General features: G+C 38.2%; 1 protein-coding gene across 5 annotated transcripts in view; it reads right to left on the reverse strand.

Moving 5' to 3' along the window:
• The window catches only part of kcnab1a (potassium voltage-gated channel subfamily A regulatory beta subunit 1a), a 101463-nt gene that overhangs the window by 59713 nt on the left and 20931 nt on the right, over positions 1-20819 (reverse strand). The window contains exons 1-2 of one of the 5 annotated variants that reach the window (XM_088618923.1): positions 4560-4931; positions 3529-3782 (exon numbers count right to left, since the gene is read on the reverse strand). The exons of 2 other annotated variants lie outside the window; for them this stretch is intronic. In XM_088618923.1, the coding sequence (XP_088475049.1) occupies positions 3529-3746 (218 nt within the window). In that variant the 5' untranslated portion in view covers positions 3747-3782; positions 4560-4931. Of the gene's footprint in view, positions 1-3528; positions 4932-20819 lie in introns of those variants that run through there. 2 more of the 5 variants (XM_088618915.1, XM_088618908.1) reach the window with 2 other exon arrangements.

A 20819-nucleotide genomic window follows, 5' to 3' on the forward strand; every position in this document is an offset into this window, starting at 1 on the left:
CATAACAAAATGTACTGATTGATGTTAAAGGACACTGCAAAAGTAACTGCATATTCCATTTATGGAGTAATATGTCAACAGCACATGCCACATGGCATTTTCAGAGCTGGTATTTATATTTTATTGCTTCTTTGAGCTAAAGCCTGTTTCACCTCTGCATTCCCACACTAAATAGTTCCGTGTTCTCATTGATATCAGAAAACTGCCCTGCGTCTTCTGCCATTAACCCTCTAGGGCGTTATCCTTTATCTATGCCATTGGCAATTGATTGTGATGAAAACTCTGGGATACAGTATGTAATTACTGGCAATTAACACTATGCAGTCTGCTATAAATATGTGTAAAAAGATTATTTCATCAGTTGTCATGGAAACAAGAAGAGATAATACTGCCTTGTGCTGATTTTACTGTTTGAGAATCACCAGGCTATGTAATGTCCTCTTTTTTGGCCTACAAATTGCCCATGAAATAAATTACATTATTACTTTCAAAAAGCATCAGAGCTCTCTGGTTCCACATGTCTTTAATAAGGTCATACATTTACAAAATATTAAGAGGGACTGTGACTTTCATACTTTGACTGTGTTGGAGTTCTGTGTGCATGTCTCAATAACGCATATCCAATCTCCAGTCAAAATCACAAAAAGGACAAAGAGAGCGAATGGAAAAAAAGTATATTTTTTATTTTCCATCAAATACTTATTTGGTAGTGGGAAGATGTCTGTGTCGCCTTTGCCTACAGGAAAGCCTTACAACGCAGTTGGTTACAATGCAGTTTTTCAGTGCATTTCTGCTAAGCAAAGGCTGACCCTCAGGGCCTGTTGATCCTGCACAAAGATTACCTTCTAATTCATAATGCAGGCAGGCAATCCTAGAATTGGTTTATGAGTACAAGTAAGGTTGTTGCACCTATAAGCAATGATCTGGCCAAAAAGGGGTTAAATGGGCTAAATGTCCTCTCAACTGTAACCATTGTAATGTTCTAAAGTTATATTTATATTCAAAGGAAACATTTTACAGGCTGCTAAGTTAAAATGGGACACAAAACAGATTTAAAGTGTCTCTCATGACAGGTACAATAAGTAGATGTGCTTGAGGGTGAGATACATTTCTTATTTTAAGACTAAAGGACAGTGTGAAAGATTTTCTTGGTATAAAGCAATAAGGAAAAACAGCTGTCCAGATGTTTATTCAGTTAACCTGATAACTATTCTTTAATTGAATAACCATCCCTCCTTGTCTTCTTTATTCATTTCTATTATCTCTGCCTCATCTCGGCATTACATAATAACAAGAACGAGCTTTCTGGCATTAGTCCCAAACTAACATGCCTTAAAGAGTAAATAGGACTTCTATCTGGAGTTAAAGCATGAAAGATCGTTATTTATTCATTTTGCTGACTGAATTGTGATGTTGAAGCAAATAATGTTTTGCTGTGATCAAGAAAGCATTGGTATTGAAAGCTGTATTCCAAAGATTGTTAGGAGAAATTCTGTACCCTCCTCTACTGTGAGCCTGCAGGGTCTTTGAGAATTCTTTGCAAGGCTGAAAACCATTAATCACCCAGAGCTTTAAAAGAGGGTGAAATTGTAAGCGATTGGCTTGGAGACTTCACTACTAGCCTATATCTCTTAGGAGCCTTGTGTTCATGATTGCTCCAGAGGGGTCATGGACAGGTTTAATGAAAATGGCATGGATATCTGACAGATCCACTGATATACCCCACAGTCATCTCTCCAAAGAGTTTTGACCCAATGAATCAGGCCTAACCAATATCCCAAGACATGGGGAACACTCAGATAAAAAATTAGGCATGAACCCAATACCATTTTGGTTCTTTATTCCCGCTGAGTTATTTGGACTTCATGTCAGCAGCTCGACATCTGCTACAATTCTCCAGTTACACTGTGCTACGGTGTACTACCATCTTATTTGTTAGAGCTCCTGACAGGTAAATCAGTGCTTTGAGTCACTTCATAGCTCAGCACTGTGTAAGGGTTTAGGACGTACAAATGTGACAAATGATGTGATCTTCAGAACTTGAGAGAGTTCTCTGAAACCTCCAACATCACTCAGACATACAGTATTCATTGTTCAGCAAGATACTACTGTATAATAAAAAGTCCAGTTATCGATCTCCTGTCTCATATTTCAAGTTCTACAACATGTAATTTCGGAGATAATAATCAAATATGAAAAATAGATTTTTTTTTTAAAAAGCCTTCGGCCAAAACAACAAAACAGTTTTAGAAACAATTTATAGTTCCATCTGAGAGCGGCTCTTGAGAAGAACAGATTTGTTTTATGAAAGTGCTGAATCAGCCCTGAACAATGTGTAGTTTCAGGGGTCAGAATTAGTATTCCCATGACGTGTCTTCTGATGACAGGTGATTATTAATATTCAGTACAGGAAAAGCTATTTGCAAGCCAAGAAATAACTGAAGGGAGAGCTGGAAAGAAAATTAAAAAGAACAGAAAATTCAGATCAAATAACTTGCTTGTCAGTTCTTTGCTACCGATAAAGGTTACATCTGTTTCATCACATCAGAAAACATCTGTCAAAGTTGTTAATACACCTGAAAATACATTTTATACTGGTTCCCTCATAAAACACATTCTCACATCATGACAGTTAAATTTGGTAAAAAGAGATGAATGAGGGTGACAGCATGTTTAGTGATCAGTGCAAGACTTATGTGTATCATTTTCTAATATATAAATGTTGTAGCAAAATATATTTATCTCACAATGTGTTAATATATTACAATTTAATAGCTAAAATATTCAGTTTTTGACAACATATATTTTTTCTCGCAACATTTCCTTAAACTGTCTCTTACACTGATGTGGAGTTTGTTCGGCTCAATACTACTGTACAGTATATACAGTATACAGAGAGAACAGGATTTTTTGGAGAGGACATTGAAAGACTTTTCAAGACAGAGCTGATTGAAAGTGGTTTCATTTTAAAACAGGGGATTTAAAATATGTGAATTCCTTAAATTACTGATAGATTGAAAAAAACAAAGATGCATTGATATACCTCAAGTATGATTAAAAAAGGTGTTGTTCACAGTTTCTTTAAAATGAATTCAAGAGCTTTATTAGTATCTGATAACTTAAGAATACATTATTAAATGTAACAAAACTGATTTTGTAAGGAAACATTTTTTCTTATATAAAATTACAATCTGATTCCAATTATTCTTGATATATGTATACTTCAAAACCATTCTCTTGATCTGAACAGCTGATTAAAAAATGGTGATAGGAAAGAAAACTCAAAATCTACTTAAGTTAACTACTCTGGTGAAACCTTACTTAGCACAATGCATTTACTGCCTTTCCTGCCAGGAGACATGCCGGCATCACTTTTAAAAACACATCTTTAGAGTGACTAAAAAAGCCTAGTTATTTTTAAAGTGACAAGCAGTTAGACAGATTAAAAAAAAGTACTAGAGGAGGCACTATTGCAATATTCTCAATGCCTCAAGCAGTGTAGAGAAAGAAGCTAATAAGAGCTCATACCTGTATTTCATTCCTGTCAGCTTCGCTGTGGACTCCTTCAGGGAGATGTGATGTCTTGGAGTGAAAGACCCCAAACTTCGTGCAATGATCGCCACTGTCCGAAATTTGGCTCTGGCTGCATTGACCACATTGGGGCTGGTGGCGTTCTGCTTGCTGTGCCTGTCATCTCCATTCCGAGCCTTCAAGTTGTGATCTGTGCAAGCGATGGAGACTTGCATGGCTTTTTTTGTCTGATTGTTTTCTCAGGTCTTTCACTGTGGAGGACACAAACACGCGCGAGCGCACGTTCACAAGCTTCACTGAACACCACGCCAACTTCCTCTGCTTTGCGAAAGAAGACTCAACTCGCAAGACTGCAGAGGCTTCCTTTGTTGGGATTATTCCAGAATGATGTCAAAGGAGCATCACAAGTATCCACAGCTTGCTGTTTAGGATAAGTGCCCGTGACTGAAGCGAAGGGGGTGTAGCACACAGCAGGACACTATACCTTTCTTAGGTAATTAACTTCTAATGCAAACACCTCTTTTGTTTTCAGTTTTGTGCTGTATTTATTTTTAAATGCTCATGCAGTCGCTCCTACCTCCTGATGTTAATCTGAGATATCGATGTACTTCTGTCCCGGGTTTTGCTGAGGCTGTTGTTTCAAGCAGTCTTAACACCAAGGCCACATCTCCAGTTATCAACCCCCGGGGATGAAAGCAAGTGTCCACTTAAGTCCAGAGCTCTTTTAGCTTTCTGCTGCTAAATTCTTTCTAAATCGATGTCGAGAGCCAAGCGCAACAAGGCTCCAGCACTAGATACAGTGTATGCCCACAAGGATTACCAAATAAGTAAAAAATATGCACATACACAATTAAACAAGTAAATCAAGTAAATAAATTCTTGAAGTCTACTGCTAAGCACTGATCTTTAGAGCATAGATTTTCCATGTAGATGCTTTGATAGGAACGCCACCGAACAGAGACTCTCTAATCCTCTAGTCCTTTATTTAACCCCTCCATCTAAAAAGAAGAGATTAATACCTCCCTCACCATTACGAGAAGGTGCCAGTGAAACTCCAGGAGAGCAGAGGTTTTGTCCGGAACAATTCTGAGCGCTGAAGGCAAAAGAGGGAGAAGAAAGAGAGGAGAGGAGCTGCGCTTTTGTCTGCTCCTGCACAGGCTCTGTAGAGCAGCTTCTGCACTCAGAAACTGTCTGCAGTTTTTCACCAGTGGCACTGTTTTCAGGAAAGTGGACGAAAAAAAAAATAAATCTGGATAGGACTGACACCGCTAACGGCTGACTGGCTGTGGTATATGTGAGGGGAAGAGGGGATTTGAAGCTGGCTGTCTTCTCTTTATTCTTGACTAATAAGATCACAATGCAGGGTTTGCTTGCTGCTTTGTAGAGACAAAAGCTGTACGCTTCTTATACAGAAAGGGGCAGTCACACGTATGCTAACCAGAGTGTGTGTGTGAGCTTGTATGTACAGTAGGCTGTTTTTTTCATTATATTATTAACTAGTGTTGTTCAGGCTAAGCTGAGGTAAATGGAGCATCATGCCTCAAGGGGCTGAGAAGCCCAAGGAGGAGTGTGTGTGTGTTTGTGTGTGTGTGTGTGGAGGTCTGAACATGCCGCAGTTTATTTTCAGTGTTTTTGCTGATAGGGCAAATACCAATTAAATGGAGATTTTTCTTTTTGCTTTGGCCTACTTTAAATGTCACTCAGGCACGCCGAAAGAAAATTAAGTCAAAAACAAAACCAGGAAAGTGTTCACGGCGCAATTCAGCATTTCGATATTTTTCACACCACCTCTTACAGGAGATCTTCTCCATCGATACCCCACTGCTTTGCCCCTCCCCCATAATACTGCCCCCTTAATCCCCTCATTTCTTTTGCACTTTTAGACGTGTCAGGGCTTATTTCACTGAACCACTGGATTACAGTGGTTTCTTTTTGAAAATGAAAACCCGGCGAGATATGGACTTCTGTGCCTGCCTGTGATCGGGGTTTGATTGGTAGTGAGAGCAGCACGCTGGTCTTCAGAATCTAAATATGAATGCCATTCTACAAGGGAAACCCACTCGGTACATCTCTGCAGCTTTTTTCCTAATCCTGAACACACACACATGCACTCACAACAGGAAACTCCGGACACGCTAATGGGATTGGAGGCAGGATTTTGCTCAAAGGCAGAAGAGAGAGAAAAATAACACAACCTCTGCTCTATTTTCCTGCACACTGCCTACCAGAGGCGTGCACTCGCAGGGACAGCACCTATGGCCATGGAAAGTGTGTCTTGCAGTCGGAGCTGCAGTGAAAGCCTCAGCTCAGTGCATTAATCTGAGAGCGCTGCTCAGAGAAAGATAGCGATAGACTGTGCGTGTAAAAATACGCATTCCCATCAAAGTGCACACTCTGTTTTCATTTCCAGCTTTCACCCTAACAATGCCCGAGAGAGATGTTTCTGTGACTTCAAACCCAGTCATCTCAAATGCACATCATGGCATTAATCTGACTCCCAATTTCATAATGTGATGTCTGCGCAGTTTTGTCCTCACACTGCACAAATGGAACACAGAGTTTTTGGTTCATTAAATATGTTTCACACTGCAGGGCATTTCTTTTATTTTTTTTTCCCCTCTGAGGCATTGATTTTACAGGATTCCTCCAGTTAGTTGTGAACTTTTCACTTTGTAGCATTTTCCTAGTCTTCATAGACCATTGCAGTCTACATTTAACATTTATGTTCCTTATTCCTAAGGAATCCGCCATCAATAGCCAATGATATACATAATCACTGTTTTTACTCACTCAAATGGCACGCATATCCCTGTCACTTGTTCGCCCAGAATAGACCATAAATGGTGCTGTTTGTTCATGGTTATTAGTTTTGCTCCTTAAGGTCCAGAATTGTACATTTTAATATTAATAATTAAAAATAGGCCAACACAACTGTTTTATCATGTAAAGCTTTACTGTATTAATGAAAATAAAGCTTTCTATACAAAACAACACAAGATTCTACTGTTTCAATAAATATAATAAAACTTTTTATATTAAAAAAGGTACAATAAGGGATTTTAAAACATGCTGAAAAGAACCTGACACCTAAAGAAGGCTCCACGGCCGAAACGTTGTGTTTTCTTTCTTCTCTTTTCAGCATGGAATAAACCTATTATTTGTTCCTTTGCAGCCTACGCATGCTGACGCAGCTACCCACCTGAACTACTACATTGTTAAACATGTGCTGCTTAAAATAAGCAAGCAGTTCTACATTATTTTGTTAAAAAGATAATATATCTTGTTGTAAGACTACTGCATTAATGCAGTGATAGGGGATGAGTACAATAGGGCTAGCTTTTGGCTGTTGACTAATCTTTGTGATTGAGGCAAACAGCCAGCCATTGAAGTACCTCTCGAAAAAAATAGATCCTGGGCTTTTTCACATATAATTTACATCAATTGAATTACATCATGCTGCATAAATCGTTGTCTGCGCGTAATTTGTCCCAATATAGCAGGGCATTTAAGAAAACAGGGACAAATATAAAAGCACAATATATGTATGTGCTGACAGAAATACTTTTGTTAAATATAAACCTCTTAACTATTTGGTGCCACGGTGTAACACTTCAGCTTTGTCCTTAAGATTTATAGTGATGCTATTGTTCTGGGCTGCATCTATGGTATGTTGCTTTTAGGCAGTACTCTTAAGAGGTCACTCCTAAATAGCCACCTGCCAGAGCCATTTGGCTCTTGAAGGGCTACAAGCTCCACAGCATCCTAAAAGGGAGTTCGTGTTGAACAGAGGAAACACGCTTCACTGATGTCACTGCAAACATGCAGGAGCCTGACCAGTCACAGGAGTCAATGTTCCACTGTTTCCAGCCTTGGCTAGAAAATACCAGCCGATCTGGGGAGCAACTGACAGAAGCGAAGCAGGCCATTGTTGTGATGACTGCATGATTGTGGCATCGGCAAGGATAGAGGACACTGCAGATGTTTCCACATGTTGAAATAACGGCTGCGTGTGTTTTCACATCTCTGTGAGGGTGGTCCAAACACGGGTATAAAACCCATCAGACGTCTTCTGTAAAGTTACACTGGGAGTTCATAGCAGCTACCGGACCTTTGTATACAATCATCATAATTAGAATGTTTCCTCTTGATCATCAGTAGTTTGAGACCTTTCATGTCCAGTCCCATTACAGTGTGAAAAGGCTCATTTGACACATAAACGTGTACATATAGAGTATCTGGTCATCACCTGGATTTCGGTCTCAGCTCTCATAAATATGTTATGAGAGCTCATGTCAATACAGTAATGACTTCCAACACTGCAATGTCTTCCTTCTACAAATCATTCAAACCTCTATATAAGATAAGCTTTTCCACCTGGACATATTATGTGCTATTATTCATTTGGTGTTACTAACTAAAATATAAAACAAATACTTAATTTGTTCCATTACAACTAGGTGAGTGTTAAACTTTTGAGTGTACGTATCCAACATAAAATAATGCACAGTAATAAAATACTTTTTCCAGGTTTTTACTAAACACTTACAACATGAGGATGGCTCAGAGTGCATAAACATCCTCTTGTTTCACACTGAAAAACTGGGATGTTCTTTTAGAGATATTACATTTACTGTTAGTAGTGTAGCATATTTTGCCATTACAGTCTTTTACTTAAACATTGATTTTTTTGTATTTGCTCTGCATTCGCAAAAAGCCTTTACACCAGTGAAACAGTGTAAAGGTGTAAAGGAAATAGTGTAAAATGTGAATCATACCCTATTCCATGTTAAGGGCGTTTGCTTTTTTATCACATATCAGCTATTGCTACATAGCAAGAAACAAGTGTCTCTCTTTTCCTTAATTATGTTGGTCCTTAGCAAGAACATTAGCAAGGTTCTGAGTTTCTATTCAATACCTTTGGGTCATCACAATCAAGCTTCATTTAACAGCCAATATTGTCATCATCTTATGATGTTTTTATCTTTGGGGAAAGAATTTAAAATACAGCTAATCAAGGGCTGAACGGAGAAACAACTGCAGGTGCTCAGTACAGTGCACACCCTCTTTAAGTCAGTGAAGTGTGCCTGTCCTCTCTACAAGCAAAAACCAATGACCAAAATGCCCAGTCCACCTGAGACACTCGCACAGAGAGGTCTCTGTATCAAACAGGTAACTCCTTTGCTGTCTGTGACTGCAGGAATCTAATCTTCCCATTGGTTTAGTTTGTTTTGGATTAATTAGGATATTACCTAACATTTAACCTAATATGATAACAGTGTTTATTTAGTGTGCACTTGAACTACAAACAGAGACAGAAGGAAACAAATGTAGTCTGTACTGAGCAAAGACAAAGAAAAAGAGAGGTTATTTATCATGTAAGACAATTTTCCCTGAGCTCCTTCTACGGCTTTTGTAATTCACAAAGAGCAGCCACTGGTGGTACTGACTACAGATGTCGGGCAGGAAAAAAAAATGGAATGATGATTAAATATGCATGCAGTAGATTCTCCTGATTTTTGATTTGCTTGGAGCGAATTAATTTGAAAAGGAATAAAATACGAAACATCCCAGGACACAGACCGCATACAAGACCCTGAAACTGGAGAAGCACGACTACGTATTGCACTCCGAAGCTTCTTTTCCATAGCATTCCTACCTCAACAGATCCTTCAGTGAAATTAAATTCTTATTACTGTGCTTTGTTTTAATAGAAAAATTAGTCTGTTGGAATAGGAATCACAAGATAATGTAAAATGTCATTTAGTGATCAATAATATCACTGATTCACAATCTAAAAGCTACAAAACAGGCAGACAAGGATTACAAAAGTTCTTTTTTTATTAACCACAAAAATGTATCTCTTATACATTAATATTACTATGCCTGGTCTGTGTACCGATAAGAAATAGTGAGACCTAGGCAGTTTTTCTCAAATATTTTATGTGACCAACTGCAGTCTCGTAACTGTGATTGGAATAGCTGAGAATCATTTTTTATGATTTGTAATCATTCATAGCTGATTGGAAAATTTGGCCACTCACAATTTCTTAAAAACATCAGAGTTATTTGTTTCATCAGGGGAGAGAAAAGTTTCTATAATTTGGTATTTCGTTTCTGTTAAACTGTACTAATAATGTTCTAAAGAGTTACTCTAAATTTTAACTCCCCTGATCAGTATTACTGTATTGTTAAGAACAAAGGCTCTTTAAATGCAGAAGTAAATTGATTCCTAATTAAGAAGAAGAAAATTGCTTGCTCTAATGCTGTCATGAAGATTACCATTAATGAGAATCCAGATGCCTTGACAGCTTTTTGTATGACTTTCAAAATGTTTAAGTGGCCTTCTCAAAAATGTACTCCTAACAGATATGAATGTAATAATTACATTAAAGTGATAAATCCTTTGATAGTTGATCCATCGATAAATCCATTCCTGAGGACTACACTCTAGTCTCAATCATATACCACAAACCACCCACATCACAAATTATTCCTGAAGAAAGAGGTCTTCTTTTACAGGACTGTATATTTTTAATGGAGAGGGATCTGTTAATATAAAGATTTACACGCAAGTAATCCAAAACCCCCAAAAAATTTAAGTCCCATTTGTGAAAATGTATCTTCATGAGATATTTCTGGAATTGGAGAAGGTACACTTTGGAAAATCTAAAGCTAAAATGAGCCAATATCAGCACTGTTGTGGGTCTCCATTCCTGGCCTACTCTGACTTGCACTGTGCTGGATGGTGGCCAAGCTGAAAGGCATTCACACCCCATTATGAATATGCACTTTATGTAACCATATGCTCTGTATCAGGGGTCATAAACATAAAGCTGACCGAAGTGTGGAAAGGTGAATGGGCCACCATCTGGAAATTTTGCAGGGCAAGAAATTCTCAACAGAACCAAAACGGAATAACAAATGTAGAAATAATGCAAATACTTCATGCACCATGGAAGCATTAACCACACTGTAGAATTAATCAGTGAAGCAAAAAATGCACTGGGCAGAAAACACTCGATGTAAAAACAGTGGAATACCCCCCCACACACATCACTTTCACAATGGAATTGCGCTTCATCCCTTAATCACTCTTGCAACCTACTCCTGTTATCTTAGTATCTACTACTACTGTAACGAATGTGCACCTGCGTATAACAGGGATCTCAGCCACCTGGGCTGGGGGATGTCTCCTTTAGCTCTGCCGGTAAGTTCCCTGTTGTGTGGGGCAGGAGACCCGGGTTCGCGCCCAGACAGTGAGGGACGAACTGGCAGGGCAGGAGTGGCAGGGGCGGAAACCCCAAGAACTGTTACACTACCTATGTTGAGATTCTATATTTCCTGAGAGAAGGAACTTTGGCTTAGTCGTAATGGTCATTTCAGCAGTTTGGTCACAGCAGCCGAAAAGCAGTCTAGAGCGTAAACCAAAATGGGCAAACTTCAAAACTGGGCAAAAACTGAAGCACAGCACAAACTCAGAGCGGAAGGAAACAAGCAGGGTCCATAAACAAAGAAGCACAGTAAATTCACAAAGGGGGAAAGCTGAAGAACCTAAAGCAGGGCCCAGAATCTAAGAAGCAAACAAAGTTAGAACTCAGGAACTCGAAACAAAGCTAGAGCCATACCAAACTCTATGAGTTCCTGAGCAATGCCAGATCACAGCAAATGTAGTCTTGAACCACCTAAGGCTAATGGTCGACAATTTCCACCAGGTGGTAGAAGATTCCTGTAAATGAATTACCGCGGTAACCAGTGCTGAATTCCGGGAGATGTTAAGTGTGGCTACCTTGTCCTGTAGCTAATCCAAGGCAAAGAGCATGACAAATGCTATCAAAGGATAGCGTACTTACTATTCAAATGTGTGGCGTTACCTCACCTGTCTGAAGAAATTATGGCATTGGCCATAAGATCAGTGCTGTCACAATAACCCTCACTTGTGAGGAATGAACCAGGGAGGCAGCAGTAAGGGTGAATATTGGGTGGAGGGTGGAGCTAGAAAAGGTGCTCTCAAAGGCACAAAGGGCAAATTAAATTTTTATGCGTCAGAGAGTGGAACTGAGAGATTACAATTTGACCTCCTCTCAATAGAACACTTCTGCTTTGTATAACTTGCTTCCTTTGTACTAAAATATTAGTGTGGATTAAAAATATTTCAACATGTATGTTTTAAAAAATATTTCAATGTGTATGCTTTTAAATATGCACCGAAAAAGATATCTTCATCGAGTTAAACCTTACCTTTTTTATTACAAGGGTTATAAGGAAAACAATCTTAGCCACAGGGTAAGTAGTAGTTTACTTTTACTACAGTTGGTTTATGTGGAATTTTTTTGAATGTGAACATAGCATTTTATTATTTAACCATTGGCAGTTGATGGCGTTGTATCAGAAAAGAGCCTTTTAGACATTTGATGTGAGAATGAATATCTCAGAGTTTACTCAAAGGAACATTGTGTAAAAGCAGGCTCTGAGAAATTGCAATGGAGCCTGCTTTTACAAGGAATTCTCACAGGCAATACTTTCAATATGTGATTTACGAACTTCAGTCACAGACTTATTTAAAAGTACACTTTATTTGAATAAATGTTTATCGAAAACTGTTTCTTGACTTTTAATGCAACCCACAGATAAGATTTACAGAAGGTAAGACTATTCAGATAACAGAATGGACTGATGCTTTTATGAAATCATATAGTAGAAACAGGCCCTGATAATCTGCCTAAACTTGTACAGCACTGCCATGTCTTGACTGTTATTTTCTAGGTTATTTTGATCATATTCTCTTCATTTTTTTCCCACTAACCTCTGAACTCTGCCTCTGAAGTGTCATGACTGTTTCCCGTTCCTCGCTCTGTTGTGATTTGTGAACTTGTCCATCACTGCAATAGACTGACTGAGGCAGCTGATCTCAATGGCAGTGTTTCATCCAGTTCATCCACCCATCCAGTCATACATTTTCTAAGCTCTTCATCCAATGCAGGGTCTCAGGGAAGCCAGAGCCTGGCTCAGCACGCACGACAGGATACACCCTGGACTGGACGCCAACTCAGAAGAAACCCACATGAACATGGGGAGAATGTACAAACTCCACACAGAAGGGACCCCAGTTCTGGAATTGAACCCAGGATCCCAGTGCTGAAGGGCAGCAATTCTAAGCACTGCGTCACCATGTCACCCTGATATTTAGTTTATACTGAATACTACTGGAAAGAGTGTCAGACGGCTCTTTCTGATGATTAAAATTTAATTTGAAAGGACTACAGTACTCCATTGTGGTTTGGTATTGAGGTTTTTAGTGCATACGTATGTGCATGGTGGCACATTGGTACCATATTCCCACAACCCTTTGGGTAAGGAAATGCCTTGTGTTGTCTCTTTTAAAAACAGAGACCATTAGCACACCATACAATGCAGTAAATTGAAGCTTTGCTCGAGCTGTCAAAAACAAATTCAACATAACATTAACATGTTAGACATAAAATAGAAGAATTAAGTTGTTCGTTATCTTGAAATATTATCAGACCCTACCCCCTGCCCTTTCACAGATAATCTGAATCACTCAAAGACATTTCAATTCCATTAAGCACAGCTAGTTACCTTGCAGAGAGAGAATCATTGTTTTAGTTTAGGCATTTGCAAGGATTATAAAGTACTTCATCTGAAAATCTGGCGGCTGACAAAAAGCCTTGATAACATTCTTCTTTCCTTAAAAAAGCTTTCTGTGCCTTTTAACATAGCTTGTGGCTCAAAGAAATATTTCCAATATAGCAAATGAATCATCTCAAGCTTGGTTTTCTTTGTCGAAACTTGAGGCGTCTACTCTGATCTACAGTACATACCCTTAAACTATATATTCTGCATCAGATAAAATCATTTCTGAAGATAAAACACCAGGTCTAGGTCTTGCAGTTGAAATCACCGATTCATGGTACCTTGCATAGGCAACAGAATACAGTTTATCAAGGTGCACAGATCATTTGATTTGGTTTGAAAAAGAATCCTCTGTAGATAAGTACGCACTTCTAACAATTGAATTTCAGCAACATTTGTTACGACACAGAGTGCATATATTAAAACCTTATCTTAATATCTAATGCTGAACAGTTCCGTTAGAAGCAGAGAAGGATTACAGCGATCATTTCACATTGCGTTTTCAGGGGTCTTATGCAGAATGCGCTCCTGTCCAGTTAAAACATTGTTTGAGCAAATGTGGTTCCCAGAGTGGATGTGGGAAAAAAGGCAGTTCTCATTAGTTTTCCGATGCCCTTTTCCCACCAATTCCCCCATCAGCAGCATCATCAGCAGCTGCCAGGTCCACTCTGAGCACAGTTGCCTCTCCCTCCTCATTGACCTGCTGCAGTTTGCAGCTGCCTGTGTTGGACGGCTGTAATCTATTATCCTAATAGAATCTCTTCAGCTGGAAGGGGAGTGATCAATACTAGGAAGGTAAAGCGAATGGAGTTAATTTACACCCCAGGCCCCTCCTTTACCTTAAGGAATCAAGAATACAAAAGGAATTCAAAATCAGCCAGACTTGCACATTTCCTTTCATATTTTAAAGCACCCTGCTGAATGGGTTATATAACATTTGGAAGCAGTCAGAAAAGGAAGTGTCTTATCAGAGTGGAGCAGTAAGTGTTTGTCACTGACAAACAGTGTATAGACATTGTGAATTTACTTTAAAAGTGCAGCTTTATAAATCTGCAGTTGCCTGGGATTACTCTGAATCTGAAACGCATTGGATTTGCATGGCTGTTTTTATGCTTCTGTCCAATATAATATCTCTTTTTTTTCTGAGCCCTGCTGGAAACCAACCTATCCTGTAGGTATGTCAGGCTTGCTTTAATCTCTGCAGATCTCAGGAAAGGCCCTGTGGTGCAAACCCCGGAGGCCAATCGGAATTTGCCATTGCGTTCGGAAGGCTTCCAGTCTGAATGTTTGCTTTAATAATTCAAAGCTTAAAACCTTAGTTTAAACTTGAGCTTCAATGCGAGAGAGTATGTGTGCACAGAAGAGGCTGTGAAAAAGGCTCAGTTCAAGAGAGGATTAGGGCTTGAGAATTAACTTCGTGCACATTCCTAAGAGAAAAGTCCTGACGTTTGAAATTATTAATTAGGCACAGCTCTGAGTTACGCTTTTACATTTCTGTACATTAGTATGCTGAGTCTTCTTCTTCTTCTTTTTCACAGCCTTAGTCCCAGACTGTCCTGGGGTCAGCTGCTTTGGTTGCTCTTCTCCATTTGTCTCTGTCGAGCACATCTTCATTAGTATGCTGAGTGGGGAGCAAAATTGTTGTAATTGAACCCAAACATGCTTCGAGAATCATAAAATAAATTATGTACAGTATTTCTGTTCTAAAAAAGTAGAAAATAAGTGGTTGGTTTAGGCTGAACCATGAACAAAGCTGTCATGCATATCACCCAAAGGGGCAATTACTAGAGACTGCACATCAGTTTCAATAGAAATAACTGCAAACCCATAAGCTGTTTATAATTTCTATTAATTTTCAAGTACTGCAATTGTGTGCTAAGAAAACACTCAAACTAACAATTTTATTTAGTCATTTGCTTTTTATAATGCATCAGTTTTTTATATGTATATTTATATATAAGGCAAAATGCAAAATTTAGTATTGCACTTCATTAATGTTAAATTAGCTATTATATTTAGATCACTATTACTAAAGAATCAGCAGTTTGATAGCACAAAGGCACGCAGTGAATATAAGTGTACTTTATTAATAATTTCAATTGCGAAGTCATGAAGCATAAAGATTGATATGGTATTAAAAGTACTGATAAGGTTAAGTGTGGAGATACAGCACTTGGTTGAACTGTGAAATCAATGGAAATTTTTAATTTAAGGGCAGCAAATCCCATCTATAAGGCCTTTATTACATCGAACAGATTTAAAAATCCACTGAATGTTACCAACTGACTGTTAATCAGTTTGAATTGTGTGTTTGCTGACACGAGTTAGATTGCTCTGGTACAGTATATTAATGTTTCATGAATGGCTACTTCGTGTATTATTAAAACACCGCATTACATGTATTTAATAAAGAGTAATCTGCAGCCTATGAGGCCCTACTGTAATTGTCTATTTGTACTTTATTAACTGTTATGTATATATAACAGGGTGGCACTGTGATTAGCACTGCTGCCGCACAGGACTGTGGCCCTGGAGTCAGCTGCAGAGCTGGCGTGCTATCTGTGGTGTTTTTTATGTTCTCCCCATCTTCATGTGAGTTTTCTTCCACAGTGCAGAGCATACTGGGAGGTTAAATGGCTTTTGGGAAAGTTGGCACTGGTGTGTGTGTGTGTGTGCCCTGAGATGGATTGGCTTCCCATCCAGGGTGAGATGCTGTCGAAAGGCACTCAGGGCAGTTTTCTTTTTCAAGTATTTTACTATTCCATTTCTAACATATGCAAGTTGATATCATTTAATAAAAAATTATATTGAATATTTTATATCTTGTCCAGGATAAAAAGCATCTGCTCAGGAAACAAATAACAATGAAATAAATGTGGTTGTATTGAAAGTATTATTTATAAAAGAGCTCCTCCTGCTGGACATGTTGAGAGCAGGTGACATAAATTAGACTGTAAATCTCCACAGCCAGTTTTCCATTTGCAGGTGTGAAACATTCTGACCAAGGAGTCCTTAATGAAGCTGGGAGTTTCCTGACCATCTCTTATTCCCCAAGCACCCCATCTGCGCACTCACATGAATCATCTTAATGATCATCCTTCGACAGTCTCTTAATTGTTTTTTTTTCCCCGGGATTAATTATCAGAACCCCTCAGAACCTTCTTAGCAATTATCTTCTCGAAAGACATCACTCTAAATCAAGACAAATAATGATAGATGGGTCCTCAGGCTTTGTGGTTGTTTTGGCTCTGTGCTACAGAGAGCCAACAATAGATAACAGACTGCAGCCCTCTTAACAGTTTCCTTACTACACTTTTGCATTCATGATTTCAGTTTGGGTAGCCATTCATTTTGGCAGAGTAACAACAGTCCCTGTCTTAAGAGGGACTACTCCTCCTCCACATGCCTGTCTGATCCTCCTCTCTCCTCCCTTTACTCTGGCCCTCATTCCTGGCCCCAAAGAGGTTGAATGAACAATCCACTGGAATAAAAAGTGCTCAGTCCCAGACCACCGTTTGGGCGTCTCCTCAAGACTTTCATCTGTTTAGACAATCCCTGTGATGGCTTTCCTTCTTTACTTATTCCATCTCAATTCCATAACGCTCAATCTTAATTCTTTTCCTAGACATTCTTTCCCACACGATGGACAGTGTGTTCACAGGAATTAAACTTCGAAGGTGCCTGTCTCACTGTTTTCTTACTTATTCTTTTGTACTACATTTGAATAATGCTTTTTGCAGTTGCTCTTTGTGATACTGTATCTCTTGCAAGGTGTCCTGGATAGGTGCATCTACTGATGGTAATGAAGTAAGTCTTTGTAAGTTCATACCAGTTAAAATACCAGTCTTTTGAATGCTTTGCTGTGTACTTTCTGAAAAATCGTTATCTTTATCTCTATATAACTCTATTGTTCATTAAAAAGGGTGGAAGTTTGACTTTAATATCACCATAAAAAACTACAAAAACCAAATACTGAACATAAAGTTAATCAGGTTAAAAAACAACAGTCTTAGCCATGCAACAATACATGTACACACATCTCCCTCTGCCCTGTATATTACACTATCATTACGCTGAACCCAATAACTCATAGAGGAAACAGTCACTTAGCTGTGTTTAATATACTAATTGCACAGGGAACGAAAGACTCTAAAACACCTCCCTGAAGGAAATCTCCACTCTTACATATACTTTCAATTAAAGTGCACAGCTAACATCTGCTTGCAGTACGATTCCATACTGTCGCACAGCTGGAATGCATCTACAGTAATAAGCCCAGGCGCACTATTGTTTGACCCCAAGGCCAGTGAGCAAGACTACAAAGAATGCCATTAATATTGATGTAGGCTGTGACCTCCACACGCTTCTTAGGGGCACTGGTGAGATTTACTGCAGGTCTGATCAAATGATTTCTGTAATTATGTTATGGCACGCTCCACTGAAAACTGTTCTCATACTGCTTAAACAGAATAAAAATGTGGGTAAAATACAGAGCACAATACCGTGTAATTGTTTAGGTAAGCCGTTGCATTCCAGAGGTTTGCATCAGACAGAGAATTTGCCCATACACGTTGAGTACAGCTGCAAGTCATTGCTCTGTACCTCATTTAAAACTGCCATAGTATGATGACCTGTAGTATCAGCATTATAAAGAAAGAAAATAAGCAAATTGATTATATAGCAGATACTCTTTTTTTAAGAAGAAAAATCACGACGTGTTCCCTTCTGCTTTTTCTAGGTTTGCTATGTGCAGAAATATTTGCAACAGATTCCCTTAGAAAAAAAAATGAAAAAAGAAATACTCTTGTGCATTGGACACACTGGCTTTTGTAGCAAAACAACATTTTTATGTTTACAGTTGCCAGGGTGCTGCTTCCAAAGGACCAACCAGCATGTCTGTAAAAACAGGTCATGCAGAACCATACCAGCTTCTGTAAATGTATTTTTCATCTTCAGAGCATGAGCTAAAGAATATATACAACGAGTTTTCAGACAAAGAATGAGCAGAACAGAATACGTTATCTAACACTTCTACAAATGTGTTAATGTTAACCTCCGTATTAACCCATGATTTGCAAATCATTTCATAGGATTATTTAAATCATGAATTCTTAAAATACTTTAGAAAGATAGTATACTCTTATTCACAATATAAACTCATTAGCACATTACACCTGTAGAACAATACTACGAATGAAAGAAAATTGAAGATAAAATAAAAAACTTTTCAAAATCCCCAAATTTCAAAATTAGTCAAATTATTGGTTTTAAAGAGATCCATTTAATACCCAAAATATTTGGCTTCACAAAATTATGTAATTTGAAAAGAATCTTGTATGGAAAGTACAAGTAATGTACAAGAAAGTAATGTAGCTTTAGCTACTGGCTTTAAAATAAGTAAAACCCATAAGGGGAACTGAGACGAATTCTAACTATAACTCGTTGTTACTGGAGATCCTTTTTTGGAATTCAGACATTAAACAATGTTCAGCAATCTAGAGTTTTACTTACAAGATTAAATGAAAGAGGAGTGCTAAGGATATCATAGTGCAACGTTAATTCCTTTATAATTATGTAAGCTATTAAGAATTTAATGAGGACACCTGCCGAATCACATAAAAAATTAATCATTTTTCCACAATGAATAAGTAATAGGCACTTAGTGTTAATTTTTCTTTATACCGCTTCTTAAATGCGATATGCAATGGCTCTGTTAATAGTTGTTTGTAGCGTCTTTGTCAGCCCACACAGCAAGGCTTACAGTCTTAGCACTTGTGTAGCATAAATACACCTCTGGGCTCTGGCAGATGGGACCTTTTGTGTTCTAATCCTCAAGTAATATTCACAAAGGAAAAATGTGACACACATTTTCACACAGCAAACTCTTTTTGACATAACTTTTGCAATATGAATACTACAGCCCAAAATGAGAAACTGGAGTTATTGAGTTGAAATATAATGCACATCAGAGGTTTTGTAATAGAAATCAGACAAACACATTGAAAATGGACATTAATGTAAAATGATCCTAACCACAAACAGAGGAGAGTGTAAATTGTGTAGACTCTTTGTGATTTTAAAGCTGTTAATTTGGATTATTCACAGCAGACTTTCTTGCATCCTACACGTCAAATGTTTTTTTATTATTATTACAAAACAGGTATAAACCAATCAAATGCTAAACATTACAAAGTTTAAGAATTATAGTACTACATTAAAACACCATCACCGTTAATACACAAGATGTGTGCAGGTTTTACTCCTTTAATTATATATGTTACTAATTTTGCATTCAAATTCAAGTAAATGACCAAGAGACTGCGAAACAGTCTCAATCATAGTGTGCTGTACTGACCTTTGCTGGAAAGGGACCACTTTACATCCCCTGCTGCAGTGTGGAGCCCTCTTACAGCAGATACAGTGAAGAATATCAGTGGGTGGTTAATAGACAGAACCAAAACTGTTAACAAAGCCACAAATTCATAAATACTATCTTCAGTTTAAAATATGCAATACAGACTTACACTCGACTGAGAACACAGAATCTAGACATGCTACCACATAGTACTATTGATGCTATTAGTGTTCATGTCCTTCAAACAAGTGCCACTATACTGAAGGACAATACAAAAAGGGATTTTATAATTCCACTGATACATTAAGTCTTGAAATTGTATTTAGAACAGCGTCACCAATTATTACTATAATAAAAGTAATAAAAAAGACACATACTGTACTTCTGTTCCCTTCATGGATACAAAAGTACCTGTGTAACCTTGTAAGTACTGGTTTCCAGAATACTGGAATTAAATATGTTCTATCTATGGCACAGGTGCTGGAATAAGGTCATAACACTCCCAAGTACCTTGGTCTCCAAGGAGCTTTCCCAGCAACATAAGAAACCAGCAGTACTTCATGTTCAAAGCTGTAATTTTTATTGTGGACCTCTTATTTTTTAACTTCAGGTGAGCTTTGGTCCCTGTTTTGGAAATCAAACCATAGGTTTTTTCTATCAGCAAAAAAACGATCAGATCTGTAAATGGCGACTAGTATAAAGGTATCAATATTTACAGCATATTCTGAATGTAAAATGCAGAATGCAAACTCTTTAGTTTGTGCAACTGAAATGCATAACAATCTATGTACACTGAGTTTTTATTTACTAAAACGTTTCTATTCGAGAACAATCTGATTTTTCTTAATAAACATGTTATTAATCATTTTTAGAGATTGATTACCACCACTGCTGCTACTGCTCCTCACAGCAGCATTACAAACATCTAGCCATAAATCATTAGCAAGCGTGCCACTGGACATTAAAGGGATGAGAGACCCCCAGTGACAACCCAAAGCAGCAGGTTGCTTCTGGGATTGATTTTGGCAGACCACAGTGTGGCACTATTCCTCCCACACCAGTAGGATTTCCAAACCAATGCCCCATTATAGTGACCACGCACATTGTTCTTTCTTTCTGATGAGATCTTAAACTGAGATTCTGACGATCTGGTCATTAAAGATCCTAAGAGGAACTGCTCCTAAGAGTAGGGGTATACATCCCGGTGCCTTTATTTTGAATCCACTCCAGGCTTTTGCAGGATCTCGTCTGTTCTGCGCTTGAAAGAGATCACGGCATCTGC

The sequence above is a fragment of the Lepisosteus platostomus genome, chromosome 2 (genome assembly GCF_059453375.1).
Source record: "Lepisosteus platostomus isolate fLepPlt1 chromosome 2, fLepPlt1.hap1, whole genome shotgun sequence".
In the NCBI taxonomy this organism is placed as follows: domain Eukaryota; kingdom Metazoa; phylum Chordata; class Actinopteri; order Semionotiformes; family Lepisosteidae; genus Lepisosteus; species Lepisosteus platostomus.